This window comes from Tamandua tetradactyla, chromosome 1, assembly GCF_023851605.1.
Source record: "Tamandua tetradactyla isolate mTamTet1 chromosome 1, mTamTet1.pri, whole genome shotgun sequence".
In the NCBI taxonomy this organism is placed as follows: domain Eukaryota; kingdom Metazoa; phylum Chordata; class Mammalia; order Pilosa; family Myrmecophagidae; genus Tamandua; species Tamandua tetradactyla.
Window position 1 is genome coordinate 90075197 of NC_135327.1, and position 22171 is coordinate 90097367.

Sequence of the window (22171 nt, forward strand, 5' to 3'; positions counted from 1 at the left end):
ATTTCTGTCCTGGTAGCATGACCCAGCTCTTGATGTTTTTAAACTTTTTTTTTAAATGAAAAATTATTAAGTCCAGAAAAGCCCAGATTTAAATACATTTAATATCTAATTTTAAAAATGAATTTAATAATCATTTCTTAATGAAAACACTGTATACAGTTTGAGGCTTAATTTTTTTTAAGGTATAGTTTTCTTTTATCTTTGACATCTACTTTACCATCAACTTATAAAATTATCTGAGAAAATACAGAACTTGTGTTATTTACAAATTTATATGGAGTCTGCATAAAAGGTGGGTGTCTATGTCTAAAAGAGAATACTGCCTGAGTCTTCTCTGTAAGGCAGAAGCAGTGGTTCTAAATCATTGTGCTCATGCCTAAATTGAAGTTAATTTTACTTCTCAAACTGTTATGATTTAACTTGGCCAATCAGTGTTTTAAATATGGAAGAAAGATAGTTGGTAAGGTTGATTTTATTAAAATGAAAGTAGTTAGAAATATATCATTTTACCTGATTTCTCTGTTCCCTCTCTTGCTACACATTTATCAGGAGTTTTTATAGTGCTTTGAAATGAGAAATTATGTATGTATAGCATGCTTTTAAATCATTATTAATGTTTTTAAGGAGATCTCAGTCTATCTTTTTTCCACCTTATAGGTATGGTCCCCACTGGGTCTTGTATTATTTTTCAAAACTTTCAGCTTTTTCTTATTCATATTCTCTTATTCAGTAAATAGCACATTCTTCCAGTTAGCAGAAATCACCATAATGAACAGGTTTTGCTATTTTGAAAGTGACAAAACATGGAAAGAATAAATGATGTTTTAAGAGACATAAGGATGAAATATTGATGATTCTCTTGATATTACAGGAAAAATATAGTTTTTATCTCTTTCAAGGACAGAAAAATTTCAGTTTTATTTTTGTATTTTTTATTGTCGTTATAAGTACTATTTAATCAGACCTAATTCTACTTTAAAAATAATTCTTGCTATGCAGATAATTGTTCATTTCAAAGCAGATGGCATGAAAGATTTATTCTCCAGTTGTAAAAAGTGTATGTTTGACTGCTTCAAATTTCTGTTTATGCTGAACAAAAACGTATTTTCTGCCTAGAGCTCCCACTCACTGATAATGTTTACCTTCTCTGTGCTTATTCCAAAGTGGAATCAACCATGCACCCCTGGTGTATGGCCATAAGTCTTTTGCACAGCTGTCATATGGGTGAGATCTTTACTTGGAAATATTAAAAAAAAAAAATTTAGTTTAGCATGGCATTATTTATTTCCTAAGGTTAAAGAGGAGCGGTCCTATAATTTTATTTACCCAGCATCCTTTATCAGTGAATTCATGCTGTGATAACTGCCTTTCCTTACTACCATGCCTTTATATACAAATTTCAGTTCTGCACAATTAAAACATTAAAGATTGCCAAAAGAAAAAAAATAAAGGAAGAAAGAGAGCTAAACTCAAAGACCTAAATACACATCCTTGAAGAACTAGAAAAAGAAGAGTACACTAATTCCATAGCAACAGAAAGGGAGAAATAAAGATTAGGGCAGAAATAAAAGAAATTGAGAACAAAAAACAATAGACAGAATCAACGAAATCAAAGTTGGTTCTTCAAGAAGATCAATAAAATTGACAAACCCTTAGCTAGACCGACAAACAGCGAGAAGATGCAAATAAAATCAGAAATGTGAGGGCAGACATTACCACTGATCCTAGAGAAATAAAAAAGATCATAAAAGGAGACTATGAACTGTATATCAACAAATTTGATAACTTAGATGAAATGAACAACTTCCTAGAAACACTTGACCAACCTACACTGTCTATAGTGTAGAAAACCTCAAAAGCCAATCACAAGTAAAGAGACAATCACAACATGAAAAACCTCAACAAGCCTCAACAAGGAATAAAAATTTCCCAAGAAGTTTTGCTAATGGATAATGGTGATAGTAATGCAACACTGCGAATGTAATTATCGCTGAATTGTACGCTTAAAGTGGTTAAAACGGGAAGTGTCATGTTGCCAAGTTATCACTATAAAAACTAAAAAAATAAAATAAAATAAAAAGAAACAAAAAATTTCTCAAGAAAGAAAAGCCCAGGACCCAATGGCTTTGCAGGTGATTTCTACCAATTATTTCAGGAAGAATACCAATCCAGCTCAAACTCTTCCAAAAAATCTAAGAGGATGGCATACTACCTAAGCAACATCACATTAATACCAAGCCAGATAAAGATATTAAAAGAAACGAAAATTACAGACCAATCTTTCTAATCGATATAGATGCAAAAATTTGCAAGAAAATACTTCCAAATCGAATTCAACAACACATTAAAAGAACTGTATACCATGATCAAGTGGGTTTTATACCATGTATGAAAGGGTGGTCCAACACAAGCAAATCAATTTATGTAATATACACATTAACAAACTGAAGGGAAAAAAAACACTTGACCCTATCAATTCATACAGAAAAAAGCATTTGACAAAATCCAGCATCCTAATAAAAACATTCTGAAAGATAGGAAAAGAAGGAAACGTTCTTAACATGATAAAGGGTATATATTAAAAACTCACAGCTGGGTGGGCCACGACGGCTCAGAGGCAGAGTTCTTGCTTGCCACGCCAGAGACCTGGGTTTGATTCCTGGTGCCTGCCCATTCAAAACAAAACAAAACAAAGCAAAAAACCCACAGCTAATATCATACTCAATGGTAAAAACTAAAAGCTTTCTCTCTAAGAAGAGGAGCAAAACAATAATGCCTGCTCTCACCACTCTTATTCAATAACAGGCTAGAAGTTATAGCTAGAGCAACTAGGCAAGAAAAAGAAATGAAAGGTATCCAAATGAGGTCAGCAAAGTGGCGGGATACCAGGTCAACATGCAAAATTCAGTAGTGTTTCTATATACCAGTAATGAAGAATATGAGGAGGAAATCTAGAAAAAAACAGCATTTACAATAGCAACCAAAAGAATAAAATATCTAGGATTAAATTTAACCAAGGATGTTAAGGACCCATATTCAGAAAACTACGAAACATCGCTAAAAGAAATCAAAGACCTAAATAAATTGAATGACATTCAGTGTTCATGGAATGAAAGACTAAAAATAGTTAAGATGTCAATTCTACCCAAATATAATTTACAGATTCAACACAATCCCAATAACAATTCTAACAGTATACTTTGAAAACTGGAAAAGCCAATTCTCAAATTTATTTGGAAGGCCAAGGGGCCCCAAACAGATAAAAAATATCCTGAAAAAGAACAAAATTGGAGCAGTCACACTGCCTTAAAGTATATTACACAGCTACAGTGGTCAAAACACCACCGTACTTACATAAAGACAGACATATTGATTAATGGAATGGAATCGAGAGTTCAGAAATGAAGCTGCACATTTATGGTCAACTGATTTTCAACAAGGCAACCAAGTCCACTAAACATCAATAAATCTTGCTGGGAGAACTGGACATCCATATCCAAAAGAATGAAAGAGCACCCCTATCTCACACCTAATATAAAAATCAACTCAAAATGTATCAAACCTAACTTTGAGAGACAGGAGCAAAAAATTTCCCAAAGAAAATGTAGGGAAGCATCTTCAAGATCTTGTGGCAGGCAGTGGTTTCTTAGACTTGACATCCAAAGAACAATTAAAGAAAAAAATAGATAAATGGGACCTCCTCATAAGTGAATACTTTTTTGCATCAAAGGACTTTGTCTAGAAGGTGAAAAGGCAGCCTACTCAATGGGAGAAATATTTGGAAACTACTACCCAGACTATATAAAGAAATCCTACAATTAATAATAAAAAGACAAACAGTTATAAAATGGGCAAAGAATTGAGTAGACATTTGTCTAAGAGGAAATATAAAAGGCTAAAAAACACGTGAAAAGATGCTTAACATCACCAGCTATTAGAGAAATGCAAATCAAAACCACAATGAGGGGTAGGCCACAGTGGCTTGGAAGGCAGAGCTCTCGCCTACCATGCTGGAGACCCAGGTTTGATTCTGGGTGCCTGCCCATGCAAAAAAAATAAAAATAAAAATAAAAGAAACCACAATGAGATATCATTTCACACCTACTAGAATGGCTACTATTAAACAAACGGAAAACCAAAAGTATTGGAGACAATGTAGAGAAATAGGACCACTTAACTCACTACTGGTGGAAATGTAAAATTGTACAGCTGCTGTGGAAAGACAATTTGGTGGTTCCTCAGGAAGCTAAGTATAGAATTACCATATGATCCAGCAATTTCAATACTAGGTATATAATCAGAATAATTGAAAGCAGGGACGCAAACAGACATCTGTACACTGATGTTCATAGCAGCATTATTCATAATAGCCAAAAGATATAAATAGCTCAAGTGTCTGCCAACGGATGTATAGGTAAACAAAACTGCATATACATACAATGGAATATTATTCAAGTATAAGAAGAAATGAAGTCCTGAAGCAGGCAACAACATGGATGAACCTTGGGGACCTTATGCTGAATGAAATAAGCCAGATACAAGAGGACAAATATTGTATGATCTAATATGAACTAAATATAATGAGCAAACTCATGGAATTACTATCTAGAATACAGATTACCAGAAGATACAATGAAGGTAGGGAATGGGGAAATCATAAATTGTGCAAAATTTTTAATAAGGTTGATTATAAATGTTTGGAAATGGATATAAGTGACGGTACCACATTATTGTAAGAGTAATTAACAGCACTAAATTACGTTTGTGACTGGTTGAAAGGGAAAGTTTGAGGTCATGTATGCCAGTAGAAAGAAAGCTACAGGATGAAACATGGGACTATAACACGGGAAACCCTGTTGTGGATGATGAAGTTGATTAAGAGTACAAATATAATAATGTTCTTCCATGAACTAGAATACATGTTATGTCACTATTATAAGATGTTAATAATATGGTGATATATGGGAAAAAATACACCTAATGCAAACTATGAGCTAGTTAAAACAGTACTATTATATATTCTTCCATCACTGGTATCAAAATTAAAATTGTGTCAATAGTAGGGAGACATAAGGGTTATGTGGTTCTTTTCGGAGCAATGAAAATGTTCTAAAATTGATTGTGGTGTTGGATGCCCAATTCTGATTACACCGAGAGCCACTGATTATACATATTGGATGGATTGTATGGTGTATGAATAGAAGTGCTTAAAAAAAAAAAAAAAAAGAACAGAATCCAGGAGAGATCCATGTTCTGTACATTTATGGCAACCTTAAGAAAGACATGTCACCCATCTTCAAAACAATAGGTATGTGGTTTTTCTGGGTTTTGCCATGGGAGCTGGGAAAAAGAGCCTGATATATAAACATACTGTGCAATAAGGTAAGCAAATTTGCAGAAGCAATGCCATACCATTGTCAAATGGGCTATTATTCATTAAGAGGAACATCTGTGTTAGCTATAGCCATTTGTAATTATTATTTCCTAAGGAAAGACAGTTTCATTAAATTTAATAAGTATGATCTTTTGGGCAAACCCTTGATCCTTCAATTAAAGTAAATGCATTTTCAAAACAGACTATCTTTTTTTATTTTATTTTAAAAATATTTTTATTGATAACTCTTTACACATATATATTCTATACCCAGTATACAATCAGTGGCTCAAAATATCATCACATAATTGTGTATTCATCACAATGATCTTTTTAGAACATTTACATCACTCCAGAAAAAGAAATAAAAAAGAAAAAAAAAACTCATATATACTATACCCCTTACCCTTCCCTCTCACTAATCACTGGTATTTCCATCTACCCAATTTATTTTACCCTTTATCCCTCCATTACTTATCTTTTAGCCATATCTTTTTTAACTCCTCTGTCCATACCTTGGGTAAACGGAGCATCAGACACAAGGTTCTCACAATCACACAGTTATATTGTAAACGTTATATCTCTATACAATCGCCCTCAAGAATCAAGGCTCCTGGAACACAGCTCAACAGTTTCAGGTACTTCCCTCCAGCCACCCCAATATAACATAAACTAAAAAGGGATATCTATATAATACATAAGAATAACCTCCCAGCTAACCTCTCGATTCTGTTTGAAATCTCTCAGCCACTGAAACTCAATTTTGTCTCATTTCTCTCTTTCCCCTTTTGGTCAAGCAGGCTTTCTCAATCTCTTGATGCCAGGTCCTGGCTCATCCTGGGAGTTCTGTCCCAGGATGCCAGGGAGATTTATACCCCTTGAGTCATGACCCACAGAGGGGGGAGGGCAGTGAACTCACCTGCTGAGTTGGCTTTGAGAGAGAGGCCACATCTAAACAAGAGGTTCTCTGTGGGTGACTCTTAGGCCTAATTTAAGTAGGCTTAGCTCATTCTTTGTGGGAATAAGTTTCATAGGGGTGAACCTCAAGATCGAGGGCTTGGCCTATCGATTTGGTTGTCCCCACTGCTTGTGAGAATATCAGAAATTCTCCAAATGGGAAAGCTGATTATTTCCTCTTTTCTTCCCAGTCCAATGAGGGAACTTTGCAAATAGAATATCCTTCTTAAGCAAACAAATTATTATCCTTCTTGATATTACTGACAAGATTTACTTGATTAGCGAATCTATCTTCAGTCCAACACATCTAAAGAGAGTATGAAGTTACCTTTAGAATAGAAATTTGGGAAAAATCCTTCTCTTCAAAATATGCATGGGTAATGAGCTGAAGTTTTGCTTGAAGTAATCCATACAGAGGCTTAAAGAAAAAAAAGAAAAATTACCATTAGGCTGCCAATAAGCGGGAAAAAAACCCACAGAAATTAACCTTTCAATTTGAAGACAACAGAGGAAAAAAAAATTGTTAACTTCAGTGCCTTATTATTTCCACAATATCACAGCTAAAAACTGTGAAGTCACCTGTTTTAGGTCTCTGACTGTAGGTGAAAAACACCTGAAACACTGATGTCACAATACAGTAGTTAAGAGTGTGGGTGCAGACTTCCTGGATCTGGCTCTATCACTCAAGCTGCATAAACTCTGGGACTTCTATTTCCTAATCTGAAAATAGGGCTATTAAAAGACAGTGTTTTTTTTTTTTTTTTTTTTTTTTTGTTTTTTTTTTTCATTATTTTTTTTTTTATTAATTAAAAAAAGAAATAACAAAACAATTAGAAATCATTTCAATGTACATGTACAATCAGTAATTCTTAATAACATCACATAGTTGCATATTCATCATTTCTTAGTACATTTGCATCGATTTAGAAAAAGAAATAAAAAGACAACAGACTAAGAATTAAAACTATAATAGAAAGAAAAAAAAAAACAAAAAAAACAAAAACAAAAAACCTATACCTCACATGCAGCTTCATTCAGTGTTTTAACATAATTGCATTACAATTGGGTAGTATTGTGCTGTCCATTTCTGAGTTTTTATATCCAGTCCCGTTGTACAGTCTGTATCCCTTCATCTCCAATTATCCCTTCTCTTTTTTTTTTTTTTTAATTAACAGAAAAAAAGAAATTAACCCAACATTTAGAGATCATACCATTCTACACATGCAATCATTAATTCTTAACATCATCACATAGCTGCATGATCATCATTTCTTAGTACATTTGCATTGGTTTAGAAGAACTAGCAACATAACCGAAAAAGATATAGAATGTTAATATAGAGAAAAAAATAAAAGTAATAATAGTAAAATCAAAACAAAACAACACAAAACAAAACAAAAACCTATAGCTCAGATGCAGCTTCATTCAGTGTTTTAACATGATTACTTTACAATTAGGTATTATTGTGCTGTCCATTTTTGAGTTTTTGTATCTAGTCCTGTTGCACAGTCTGTATCCCTTCAGCTTCAATTACCCATTGTCTTACCCTCTTTCTAACTCCTGCTGAACTCTGTTACCAATGACATATTTCAAGTTTATTCTCGAATGTCCGTTCACATCAGTGGGACCATACAGTATTTGTCCTTTAGTTTTTGGCTGGATTCACTCAGCATAATATTCTCTAGGTCCATCCATGTTATTACATGGTTCATAAGTTTATCTTGTCTTAAAGCTGCATAATATTCCATCGTATGTATATACCACAGTTTGTTTAGCCACTCTTCTGTTGATGGAGATTTTGGCTGTTTCCATCTCTTTGCAATTGTAAATAATGCTGCTATAAACATTGGTGTGCAAATGTCCGTTTGTGTCTTTGCCCTTAAGTCCTTTGAGTAGATACCTAGCAATGGTATTGCTGGGTCGTATGGCAATTCTATATTCAGCTTTTTGAGGAACCGCCAAACTGCCTTCCACAGTGGTTGCACCCTTTGACATTCCCACCAACAGTGGATAAGTGTGCCTCTTTCTCCGCATCCTCTCCAGCACTTGTCATTTTCTGTTTTGTTGATAATGGCCATTCTGGTGGGTGTGAGATGATATCTCATTGTGGTTTTGATTTGCATTTCTCTAATGGCCAGGGACATTGAGCATCTCTTCATGTGCCTCTTGGCCATCCGTATTTCCTCTTCTGAGAGGTGTCTGTTCAAGTCTTTTTCCCATTTTGTAATTGGGTTGGCTGTCTTTTTGTTGTTGAGATGAACAATCTCTTTATAAATTCTGGATACTAGACCTTTATCTGATATATCATTTCCAAATATTGTCTCCCATTGTGAAGGCTGTCTTTCTACTTTCTTGATGAAGTTCTTTGATGCACAAAAGTGTTTAATTTTGAGGAGTTCCCATTTATTTATTTCCTTCTTCAGTGCTCTTGCTTTAGGTTTAAGGTCCATAAAACCGCCTCCAGTTGTAAGATCCATAAGATATCTCCCAACATTTTCCTCTAACTGTTTTATGGTCTTAGACCTAATGTTTAGATCTTTGATCCATTTTGAGTTAACTTTTGTATAGGGTGTGAGAGATGGGTCTTCTTTCATTCTTTTGCATATGGATATCCAGTTCTCTAGGCACCATTTATTGAAGAGACTGTTCTGTCCCAGGTGAGTTGGCTTGACTGCCTTATCAAAGATCAAATGTCCATAGATGAGAGGGTCTATATCTGAGCACTCTATTCGATTCCATTGGTCGATATATCTATCTTTATGCCAATACCATGCTGTTTTGACCACTGTGGCTTCATAATATGCCTTAAAGTCAGGCAGCGCGAGACCTCCAGCTTCGTTTTTTTTCCTCAAGATGTTTTTAGCAATTCGGGGCACCCTGCCCTTCCAGATAAATTTGCTTATTGGTTTTTCTATTTCTGAAAAATAAGTTGTTGGGATTTTGATTGGTATTGCATTGAATCTGTAAATCAATTTAGGTAGGATTGACATCTTAACTATATTTAGTCTTCCAATCCATGAACACGGTATGCCCTTCCATCTATTTAGGTCTTCTGTGATTTCTTTTAACAGTTTTTTGTAGTTTTCTTTATATAGGTTTTTTGTCTCTTTAGTTAAATTTATTCCTAGGTATTTTATTCTTTTAGTTGCAATTGTGAATGGGATTCGTTTCTTGATTTCCCCCTCAGCTTGTTCCTTACTAGTGTATAGAAATGCTACAGATTTTTGAATGTTGATCTTGTAACCTGCTACTTTGCTGTACTCATTTATTAGCTCTAGTAGTTTTGTTGTGGATTTTTCCGGGTTTTCGACGTATAGTATCATATCGTCTGCAAACAGTGATAGTTTTACTTCTTCCTTTCCAATTTTGATGCCTTGTATTTCTTTTTCTTGTCTAATTGCTCTGGCTAGAACCTCCAACACAATGTTGAATAATAGTGGTGATAGTGGACATCCTTGTCTTGTTCCTGATCTTAGGGGGAAAGTTTTCAATTTTTCCCCATTGAGGATGATATTAGCTGTGGGTTTTTCATATATTCCCTCTATCATTTTAAGGAAGTTCCCTTGTATTCCTATCTTTTGAAGTGTTTTCAACAGGAAAGGATGTTGAATCTTGTCGAATGCCTTCTCTGCATCAATTGAGATGATCATGTGATTTTTCTGCTTTGATTTGTTGATATGGTGTATTACATTAATTGATTTTCTTATGTTGAACCATCCTTGCATACCTGGGATGAATCCTACTTGGTCATGATGTATAATTCTTTTAATGTGTTGTTGGATACGATTTGCTAGAATTTTATTGAGGATTTTTGCATCTGTATTCATTAGAGAGATTGGTCTGTAGTTTTCTTTTTTTGTAATATCTTTGCCTGGTTTTGGTATGAGGGTGATGTTGGCTTCATAGAATGAATTAGGTAGTTTTCCCTCCACTTCGATTTTTTTGAAGAGTTTGAAGAGAATTGGTACTAATTCTTTCTGGAACGTTTGGTAGAATTCACATGTGAAGCCATCTGGTCCTGGACTTTTCTTTTTAGGAAGCTTTTGAATGACTAATTCAATTTCTTTACTTGTGATTGGTTTGTTGAGGTCATCTATGTCTTCTTGAGTCAAAGTTGGTTGTTCATGTCTTTCCAGGAACCCGTCCATTTCCTCTAAATTGTTGTATTTATTAGCGTAAAGTTGTTCATAGTATCCTGTTATTACCTCCTTTATTTCTGTGAGGTCAGTAGTTATGTCTCCTCTTCCATTTCTGATCTTATTTATTTGCATCCTCTCTCTTCTTCTTTTTGTCAATCTTGCTAAGGGCCCATCAATCTTATTGATTTTCTCATAGAACCAACTTCTGGCCTTATTGATTTTCTCTATTGTTTTCATGTTTTCAATTTCATTTATTTGTGCTCTAATCTTTGTTATTTCTTTCCTTTTGCTTGCTTTGGGGTTAGCTTGCTGTTCTTTCTCCAGTTCTTCCAAATGGATAGTTAATTCCTGAATTTTTGCCTTTTCTTCTTTTCTGATATAGGCATTTAGAGCAATAAATTTCCCTCTTAGCACTGCCTTTGCTGCGTCCCATAAGTTTTGATATGTTGTGTTTTCATTTTCATTCGCCTCGAGGTATTTGCTAATTTCTCTTGCAATTTCTTCTTTGACCCAGTCGTTGTTTAGGAGTGTGTTGTTGAGCCTCCACGTATTTGTGAATTTTCTGGCACTCTGCCTATTATTGATTTCCAACATCATTCCTTTATGGTCCGAGAAAGTGTTGTGTAAGATTTCAATCTTTTTAAATTTGTTGAGACTTGCTTTGTGACCCAGCATATGGTCTATCTTTGAGAATGATCCATGAGCACTTGAGAAAAAGGTGTATCCTGCTGTTGTGGGATGTAATGTCCTATAAATGTCTATTAAGTCTAGTTCATTTATAGTAATATTCAGATTCTCTATTTCTTTGTTGATCCTCTGTCTAGATGTTCTGTCCCTTGATGAGAGTGGTGAGTTGAAGTCTCCAACTATTATGGTATATGAGTCTATTTCCCTTTTCAGTGTTTGCAGTATATTCCTCACGTATTTTGGGGCATTCTGATTCGGTGCGTAAATATTTATGATTGTTATGTCTTCTTGTTTAGTTGTTCCTTTTATTAGTATATAGTGTCCTTCTTTGTCTCTTTTAACTGTTTTACATTTGAAGTCTAATTTGTTGGATATTAGTATAGCCACTCCTGCTCTTTTCTGGTTGTTATTTGCATGAAATATCTTTTCCCAACCTTTCACTTTCAACCTATGTTTATCTTTGGGTCTAAGATGTGTTTCCTGTAGACAGCATATCGAAGGATCCTGTTTTTTAATCCATTCTGCCAATCTATGTCTTTTGATTGGGGAATTCAGTCCATTGACATTTAGTGTTATTACTGTTTGGATAATATTTTCCTCTAACATTTTGCCTTTTGTATTATATATATCATATCTGATTTTCCTTCTTTCTACACTCTTTTCCATATCTCTCTCTTCTGTCTTTTTGTATCTGACTCTAGTGCTCCCTTTAGTATTTCTTGCAGAGCTGGTCTCTTGGTCACAAATTCTTTCAGTGACTTTTTGTCTGAGAATGTTTTAATTTCTCCCTCATTTTTGAAGGATAATTTTGCTGGATATAGGAGTCTTGGTTGGCAGTTTTTCTCTTTTAGTATTTTAAATATATCATCCCACTGTCTTCTAGCTTCCATGGTTTCTGCTGAGAAATCTACACAAAGTCTTATTGGGTTTCCCTTGTATGTAATGGATTGTTTTTCTCTTGCTGCTTTCAAGATCTTCTCTTTCTCTTTGACCTCTGACATTCTAACTAGTAAGTGTCTTGGAGAACGCCTATTTGGGTCTAATCTCTTTGGGGTGCGCTGCACTTCTTGGATCTGTATTTTTAGGTCTTTCATAAGAGTTGGGAAATTTTCAGTGAAAATTTCTTCCATTAGTTTTTCTCCTCCTTTTCCCTTCTCTTCTCCTTCTGGGACACCCACAACACGTATATTTGTGCGGTTCATATTGTCCTTGAGTTCCCTGATACCCTGTTCAAATTTTTCCATTCTTTTCCCTATAGTTTCTGTTTCTTTTTGGGATTCAGATGTTCCATCCTCCAAATCACTAATTCTATCTTCTGTCTCTTTAAATCTATCATTGTAGCTATCCATTATTTTTTCTATGTTTGCTACTTTATCCTTCACTTCCATAAGTTCTGCGATTTGTTTTTTCAGTTTTTCTATTTCTTCTTTATGTTCAGCCCATGTCCTCTTCATGTCCTCCCTCAATTTATCGATTTCATTTTTGAAGAGGTTTTCCATTTCTGTTCGTATATTCAGGATTAGTTGTCTCAGCTCTTGTGTCTCATTTGAGCTAATGGTTTGTTCCTTTGACTGGGCCATATTCTCAATCTTTTGAGCGTGGACAGTTATCTTCTGCTGCTGGCGTCTGGGCATTTATTCAGATTTCTCTTGGTGTTGGACCCAGCAAGGTTGTAATATTTTTCTGTGAAATCTCTGGGTTCTGTTTTTCTTATCCTGCCCAGTAGGTGGCGCTCGTGGCACACGTTTGTCTGCGGGTCCCACCAGTAAAAGGTGCTGTGGGACCTTAAACTTTGGAAAACTCTCGCCGTCCTGGGGGTTCGCTAGCCGAAACGGCTTGAGCCGGCCCGGGGTCCGAATGCAGGGAGGGTTGCTGGTCGCCGCAGCCAGGGAAAGAGCCCGTCCGAATTTCCTAGTCGGCCCTGGGCAACAAGCGTGGCGGGAGGGCGCCAGCGGCAGCGGCCCGCCCGAGAGAGTGCACGTTCCCCGGGAGTCACGGGTTTGGAAGGGGCCTCCCCCACCCGTCACCGTTCTCCGCGGCCTGGGGGTTTCCGATCCAATTCTCTCAGTTGGTCCGGGGGCTGCGCGTGGTGTGGGCGCCAGCCGTCTTTGTTTCAGGGGACCGCCTCTCCAATTCTCCCAGCCGGCCCGGGAAGGGGGAAGGGAGTAACTCCGGCCGCTTGCCACCCCGCCCGGTAAGGCCCGCGCGCCTCGGCGATCTCACCCGAGCTGCTTCTCTCAGCCAGCCAGCCGTTCCAGGATGGGGTACGCTGTCTTTTTTATCTCTGTTGTGGCTTTGGGCGCTTTCTGTATCGTTTCTACTCCCCTAGTAGGTGTCCTGGAGAAGAAACTAAGATCCGCGCGTCTTACTAAGCCGCCATCTTCCAGGAAGTCTCAAAAGACAGTGTTTTTAAAAAAAAGACAATATACGTGGGTGGTTCAGTGGTAGAATGCTTGCCTTTCATGAAGGAGACCTGGGTTCAATTCCTGGACCATGCACCCCCCACCCCCCACCCCCCAAAAAAGACAACATAGGGTGGTGCAATGGTGGCTCAGAAGCAAGAATTCACACCTGCCAAGCTGGAGACCCGGGTTCGATTTCCAGAGCCTGCCCATGCCAAAAGTAAAAAAGGATAATGTATCTTATGTGGCTGTTTCGAGAATTAAAAACACAGGTAAAAAGCATTTAGTGGAATATCTGGCACATAGAAAACTTCAAACATTAGCTATTATTATGATATTTAAAATCTAATTCTGCAAAGCATTCTGGGGACTTGTGGCATTTACTTACCTGTACAACAGCCCACTCTTAGTTCTAGTTGAACATTCATGATTAAATTTAAGTTCATTTTCCTTTTGGTCCTTTCTGGACACTCAGAACAACTAGTCTGTGTCCTGTATCATCATAGTCTTTTGTATACGTCAAGATTATCCTTAATTCTTTTATCTCCTCCATTTAAAACCCCCTTCTGTCAATCTACCTTCCATACATTTTTTTATTTTTTTCATCCATTTATTTTTAAATTTTTTCTAGATGTTTTCTGATTTCTCTATCCTTTATAGGATGCACAGACCAACAATGTATATATGATCTAATTAGTTTAAATGAATAATACTGTACTGACCCTCCCCCATTAACTTCTTAATACATCATTGTTATCATATAGATATATAAATCCTGCATTTTTATAGAGACTACAAAGGTATTATAAACAAGCCTTTTTAGAAGAGCTAGGTTTCACCATGCCTTGTGCTTTTTTAGATATAGATAAGACTGAATTTTTATCCCAATTCTTCACTTTCTAGTTATATGTCTATGGAAAGTTAGATATTTTTTTCTCTAAACTGTCTTTATTATAATCTCAATGTTATTATGAGGATTACAATGGTGTCTGGTTCAGAATTAATATCTGATACATAGGTACTCAAATACATGGCATCTATTATTATTATCACCATCATCATCATTATTGTATGTTGTGCAGTGGGGATCACATTTCATTCTGTTCCATGTGAATATCTCGCTATTGTAGCACCATTTCTTGAACTTTTTTTTTTTAGAATGCATGGGCTGGGAATTAAACCCAGGTCTCCTACATGGCAGGCAAGAAGTCTACCACTGAACTACTGTGCACCCCTATCATCTATTATTATTACAACTGAACTCTGAAGAAGTTTAAGAAATCTCTTAATATTTGCAGATGCTTTAATATCTTACACTCCTATGCTTTGGTCATCTGGCTCAGTTAAAAAAATGTGTACACTGATGTGTATCTTTCAGGCTACCCTTCTAGAAACTATAGGAATCAGATTAGTAATCTACCCATTTTCTGATACTGAAGTCTTTATATCCATTCCTTTTCTAGAAGACTTTTCTTGCCCTATATTTAAAACTAGTAGCTTAGAAAAAATATTCTGATCTTCAAAATTGTATTAAGGCCCATGATATTAAGCTATTTTTTAGTTTAATAATAGAAAGCAAAATAAATCCTAGTTTGCAAAAATCAATTTATACTAGCAAACTTCATTTACCTTGCCTTTAATATAAGAAACTGGACAACTGCCTGATATACAATGAAACAAAACCTACATATATTTGGTGACCAGACTAAATAAAATATTTGAATAAAAATATTTATAGTTGTTTCTCTAAATTTAAAAGAAAATATTTGCAAAATAGTTTCACTGATAAAGAAATATTACCTACATACGTATCATTACATTACCAATCATCCTAGCTTAGAATTTTTGGATAGTAGGTGAGTATATATGTAGGCATAGCTAGTAGTCTCAATCTAATTGGGAGTAATATAAGGAGCCTGAATCCTACTTTAATGCCTCTACTTCCTGCTTTTGCATAATAGGAAGTTTACAGAAAAGTTGTTGGGCACTGTAATACTGTGGTAGGGAGGCAGGTGACACAGGGAGAAAAGATAAAGAGAGGATTTTTCACAAAAGGGTGGGATCATAAAATGTTCCTGCATTTCTATGTAAGAAGTCAGACTACTTAGGAAAGAAACAGAATTTTACTCAAGGTATATAAAATAATTTATAAAATTTTTTACAGAAGAATTAATTCTCTATTAAGGACACTAGAACATAACCCTCTCCTCATACACCAAAAAACTTTTTTGCCTGTACAGATATTTTGTTTTACTTTACACTAACATAGGACAATGAGTTAGGTCCTACACTGTAGAATGCAGTTCCTGAATTTTGTCTGTGAATACCAAAAAGCTTATTTATTCTCTATAGTAATGAGGATGTCCTGTTAGATGACTGTTTCAATATTGTAAATAGCATCTTTGTGATTTAGAAGAGTTAACTCTCAAATTTCTTCAAAATATCTGATCTCCAGAAAAACAGTTCTTCCATGGAGCCCAAGATTAAGGTTTTCATCAAAAATGATTTCATTCTTTTCTCCTTAAGTCGTGCTGGCCCTTGATGAACATAAAATCTAATGTGAAATAGTGAAAATGAAATCAGTAAATGTAGGACTAATCAGCTTTAAAAAGACAGCCAAACTATTTATAGAAAGGTAAGCAAAGAAGAAAAGAGCAAATGAAGAAACTAAGATAGAATGACATTTTAAAACATCACATACATACATACTCTGTGTACGTTACTGTGAATTCACATTTTAAAAACTAAGTATGCACTCAATGGCTCATATTGAGTATATAATATGGTCGGACTATATGCGTGTGTATAATTCTCAATAAAAATTATAAAGAAAACAAAACGGTATGTTTCAAAAGTTAATCTATACTCTCTTTTTTTTAAGGAGATATCTATTTTTAAGAAAACTTAAGTAAACTGGATAAATTCTAAGGGAAAGGAAAAAAATTTCATCCAGAGTCATTCTTTAACAAATTTCAGTGTTTTTTGTTGACTTTTTCATTATGGTACTCAGAGTAACCCTTAACACAGAACAAATACACATGTAAAATTTTACTTACTTTAAATGTTAATTTTTTAACATCAAGCTGGCAGGTAACTTCACAGAAAGCTTTTAAACTTTTAGGGTGGTAGCTCTTATTTTGGGTCTCAGAATGCTATAAAATCAGGTCAACTATGGACCCAATCCTTCTCTTACAGTGCAAAAATTTCAGGGAGATCATGGACCTCTGATGCTCACTAATTGAGCTGATATTTCATGGAGTCCAGATTAACCCCTGCTTTAGCTTGAATGCAGAAACATTTGTATACGGTATTCATACAGATCTAAAATAATTAGTATGATACAGATCTGGATGTTTCCCCACAAAGGGGATGAAGGAGACTATATTTTACACGTAGAATTAGGCATTTGATGTTACTGATAAAGGCATTATTATTCCATTAGTAATTAGCCTGGGACATCATAATTTAGTGAAAAACAAACAGTGTTACATATTTTCCCTGTAAAAAGAAAAGGTTAAAATTATTATACATTTGTATCTGATGAACATGTACACAGAAGAAACACAATTCTGAAGTATTGTGTCATAGTACAATTCATTATGTCATTTCCTTTCCTCAAACACTAACTTTTTAAAAGGCAAGGGGAGTCAGAGTAATTTGGGCAGAGAACAAAAACGTATTTGTCAGATCCCCTTGGGGGACTGGGGAGAAAGGCGGAAGTACTGCACTTCCCCACCTGGGAAATTCCCGATGTTCTTGAGGGCAGTAGGGACAGCCAATTCAATGGGCTGAGCCCTCCATCTTGTGGCTCACCCGTGTGAAGCTTATTCCTGCAAGTGAGGGGCTAGGCCTACTTACAGTTGTGCCTGGGAATCACCTCCAGAGAGCCTCTTTTATTGCTCAGATGTGGCCTCTTTCTCTAAGCCAACCTGGCAGGTGAACTCACGACCCTCCCTCCGATGTGGGACTCTCAGGGGTGTGGATTTCCCTGGCAACATGGGATCGGACTCCTGGGGATGAGCAGGGACCTGGCATCATCGGAGTGGGAGGGACTTCTTGGCTGGGGGTGGGGGTACGAAGAAATGAGACCAGGTAGTCTTGGTGGCTGACAGATTTCAAGTGGAATTGGGGGGGCATTCTGGAGGTTGTTCTTGCACATTGTGTAGATATCCCTTCTGGTCTGTGGTGTGTTGGAGTGGCTGGAGGGAGGTACCTGAGGCTGCTGAGCTGTATTCCAGTAGCTCAGATTCTTGAAGAAAACAGTATGGCTATATGGCTTTTTCGGTGTGGTTGTGCGATTGTGGGAGCCTTGTGTCTGATGCTCCTTTTGTCCAGGGTTATGGACAGATGAGTAAAAAAAAAAAAAAAGATGAAAAGTGAATAAATAATAGGGGAAGAGACAGGGTGAAAGTTGGGTGGATTGAAATGCTGTTGGTCGGTGAGGGGGATGGGTAGGGGGTATGGATATATGTTTCTTTTTTTTCTTTTTCTTTTTCTGGAGTGATGCAAATGTTCTAGAGATGGTTGTGGTGAAGAATGCACAATTACATGATTATATTGTAAGTCACTGATTGTATAATATGGGTGGACTGTACATCAGTGGATACTTTTCAATGAAAATATTTTAAAAATTGTGATATAAAGAGATAAATAAGTAAAAGTCTAGTATTTTACACTTTTCAAACACCATAATTACATGGAACTTGAATAGGGAGTGAGATTTTGTTGGTTTGTACAGCTTAGTGTGATGTCCTGACATATCCCAGAGTAATCTGGGTGGAGTATAAACAATTATTTGCAAAGTCACCTTGAGGATTGGGGAGAAAAGAGGAAATATTAAACTCCCCATCTGGGGAATTCCTGATATTCTCACAAGCATTGGGAACACCACAGGTTGAGTCCTCAATCTTGGGGTTTGCCCATATAAAACTTATTCCTGCAAAGGAGAAGCTAATCCTACTTATAATTATGCCTAAGACTCATGCCCAGAGAACCTCTTTTATTGCTCAAATGAGGCCTCTCTCTCAAAGCCAACTTGGCAGGTGAACTCACTGCTCTGCCCACCCAATGTGGGACATGACTCCTAGGATGAGCCAGAACCTGGCAACGAAGAATTGAGAAAACCTTCTTGACCAAAAGGGGGAAAACAGAAATGAGACAAAATAAAGTTTCAGTGGCTGAGAGATTTCAAATAAAGTTGAGAGGTTATTCTGGAGGCTATTCTTACGTATTATATAGATATCCTTTTTTAGTTCTTAGTGTATTAGAATAGCCAGAAGGAAATTTCAATAGTTCTGATTCTTGAAGACAAAACTATATAGTTTTACAGTGGGACCGTGTGCTTGCGAAAACTTTGTGGCTGAAGCTCCCTTTTATCCAGAATATGGACAGATGAGTAAAGAATTAAGAACTAAATAAATAAATAAATAATGGGGGGTAAGGGGTAAAAAAAAATTGGGTAGACTGTGATACTAGTAGTCAATGAGAGGGAAGGGTAAAGGGTATGGGATGTATAAGGTTTTCCTTTTGTCTTTTTCTGGAATGATGCAAACATAATTAAGTGATTATACTGTGAGCCACTAATTGTATACTTTGAATGGACTGTATGACGTGAAGATATCTCAACAAAATATTTTTAAAAAACCTCAAGAAGGTGAGGTGGGTATTGGATGGGGTTGTGGTGGGTGTTGGAAAGGGGTTCAGTGGGTATCATACTGGCATTTAATATTAATTCCTGGGATTAACTTTTGAATAACTGTCACCTACCAAAGTAGCTGTCTATTGAAAAACAACTTAATCGTATAGCCAAAAGAATTAAAGAATTTCTGTAATCACAAAACCAAAAGAACCTCTAAAAGCAGATAAATTAGAGAGAAATGAGCCCCAGAAGCACACATGCAAACACCTGTTTACCTGGCATTTAAGATGAAAAAGCACAAGGAATGGATCAGGACAAGGGGTCAAAAATGTCAGGGACATCCTAACATATTTGTATAAGAACCAACTATTTACCAGATCAAGGTGAATTGAGGAAAACACAAAGTGTTTGAAAACCAGTATTTCTGGACACCAGTTTTCTAATTTTTTAGTCTAAAATGACTTTTTTCACCATTTTAATTTATTGTTTTTCTTTTTTTTCTGCATGGGCAGGCACTGGAATCGAACCCGGGTCTCTGGCATGGCAGGTGAGAATTCTACCATTGAGCCACCTTTGCACTGCCCTATTGTTTTTATATTTAAGAAACTTCCATAAAGCCTTCACATACAGGACATTGCAACTGCCTCACTGGGTAGTCCTAAAAATGGCATTACAAGATTACATGTTATTTTAGCTTTGAACTGAGAGAGAAAAGAGGAGAGAAGATTTCTTCTTATGCTAATAAAACCTTATATCCTCAAATTAAAATCTGCCAGTTCCTTTGAATGTTTGATGAATACATTAAGTTACTTGGTCTCTTACCAGCTTGCTTAGAACACAGACACTTTTCTGAACAGTCTCTCTGGTGATATCTGCTTGCCTTACTTTTAGTGCCTATAATAAACAAATATTCATTATTAGAAATATTTACAACTTAAAAAAGGGCAACAGAAAAAATTCCTTGCATTTAGTTATTTAAATTCAGAAGGTACTTATTGAGCATCTCAGCAAACATGTTGAATGAATAAATGTCAGTCTGAGCACTATGTGCCAGAATCTATTCTAGGTACTGACAATATAAGAGTGAAGAGACAATCACTACCACACTCAAGGAACTTACAGTCTGAGGGGAAATACTTTATGTATAAGTCACCACACCCATAATACAAATCAACAGTTCTTGATAAGCACCCCTTTTAGAGATCACTGTTTCTAGGGAGAAGGGGTTACTGTAAGAAATGACAAATACACGCGGCTTAGCTGCTGTGGAAGGCAGTTAGGCAGCTCCTCAGAAAGTTAAGAGTGGAACTGCCACATGATCCGGCAATCCCACTTCCAGGTATATATATATAAAAGAATTAAAAGCAGACTCGAACAGATATTTGCACACTGATGTCATTAGTAGCATTATTTACAATTGCCAAAAGATGGAAGTAACCCAAGTATCCATCAACAGATGAACGGATAAAAAAATGTAGTATATGTACACAATGGAATATGATTCAGCCATAAAAAGGAATGACATTCTGATAGATATGACAACATGGATGAACCCTGAAGACATCACACTGACTGAAATAAGCCAGGCACAAAAGGACAAATATTATTTGATCTCACTGACAAGAAATAATTAAAATATGCAAATTCATAGTCAGAAACTAGAATATAGGTTACCAGGTCCTGTGATGGGGGCAGGGAATGGGGAGTTAATGTTTCAATTGTACAGAGTTTCTATTTGGGGTGATGGAAAACTTCTGGTAATGGACAGTGGTAATGGTGGCACAACATTGTGAACCTAAATTATAGCCCTGAATTATATATTCGAATGTGGTTAAAAGGGGAAAGTTTAGGTTGTATATAAGGTACTACAAGTAAAACAAAACAAAACAAAATATAGGACTATATAGCATAGTGAATCCTAACGTAAATCATGGACTACAGTTAACAGAACATCTTTATAATTGTACTTACATCAATTCTAACAAATGTACCACACTAATGCCAGATGTTAAAAATAGGGTAGAATATGGGAACTTAGTATTTTATCCATGATTTTTCTATAAACCTACAACTTCTCTAAATAAATTAAAATATAAAGTTAAAAATAATAGTGATAAAAATAAACAAACAAAAAAACCCAGATGGCTTGTTTCTTCAGAGATGGAAAGAATAGCTGCAGTTTTTAAAGTGAATTGATCTATGCTGCCTGAAGTCTATCCTGGAAGACAAGTACTCTAGCCCAGCTCTGGGCACTTAGTGATTCTGAGGATGATAAAGTGAAATTTCTATAGCTCTATTACAGAATAAACCTTGTTAACTTCAAGTACAGTAGTAAAGGAAGTAAGAGCAATTGCTCCCCTCCTCTAATGTATTGTCTGAGATATATCCAAAGGTGTTTTCAATCTGGTTAATGATTACAATCATCCTCAGAAGCCCAAATACCATGGTATACTCGCATTTTCCTAACAAAGAAATCCTTGCCTTATTTTCTTTCTTCTAGATTCCCAAAGATCTAATTTTTGGTGGCCAATTCTTTTGCTAGGTCTTTGGGGAAACCAAATTATAGAATATGTTCCAAAAGCTAAGATAACAGGTTCTAATTTCATTTTTCTATGGTTCAAAAATCAAAAAACAAGCTTCTAAAGCACTCTAGCTCTTCCACAAGGCAAAACAAAAACTCTCAAAAATAAGGCTGTTTCCTGATTTACAGCCAAGAAATAATTAAAAATGGTGACTAGTATAAAATATCCCTATTTATTTAAAAATATTAATTTTGTGCTCAATAAATTTAAATTTATTAAAATATTAATTTGTCAATAACCTCTTTGGGACACAAGGATCTTTCTGAGTCTGATGAAAGCTACAGACCTTCCCCCCACAAATTAACACACATATTTTCACAAAGAATCAAAACTGGGGGAGGCGTTAGGGATCCCCTAAAGCCTATTCACAGGTGTCAGTTAAGAACCCACCT

General features: G+C 35.9%; 1 protein-coding gene across 4 annotated transcripts in view; it reads right to left on the minus strand.

Annotated features, from left to right (window-relative positions):
• AVL9 (AVL9 cell migration associated) overlaps positions 1–22171 on the minus strand; it is a 184818-nt gene that overhangs the window by 107106 nt on the left and 55541 nt on the right. For 3 of the 4 annotated variants that reach the window (XM_077120366.1, XM_077120361.1, XM_077120350.1), the window contains exons 4-5: positions 20020–20091; positions 6660–6749 (exon numbers count right to left, since the gene is read on the minus strand). In XM_077120366.1, coding sequence (XP_076976481.1) covers positions 6660–6749; positions 20020–20091 — 162 coding nt within the window. The remainder of the gene's footprint in view (positions 1–6659; positions 6750–20019; positions 20092–22171) is intronic. The other variant, XM_077120360.1, reaches the window with a different exon arrangement.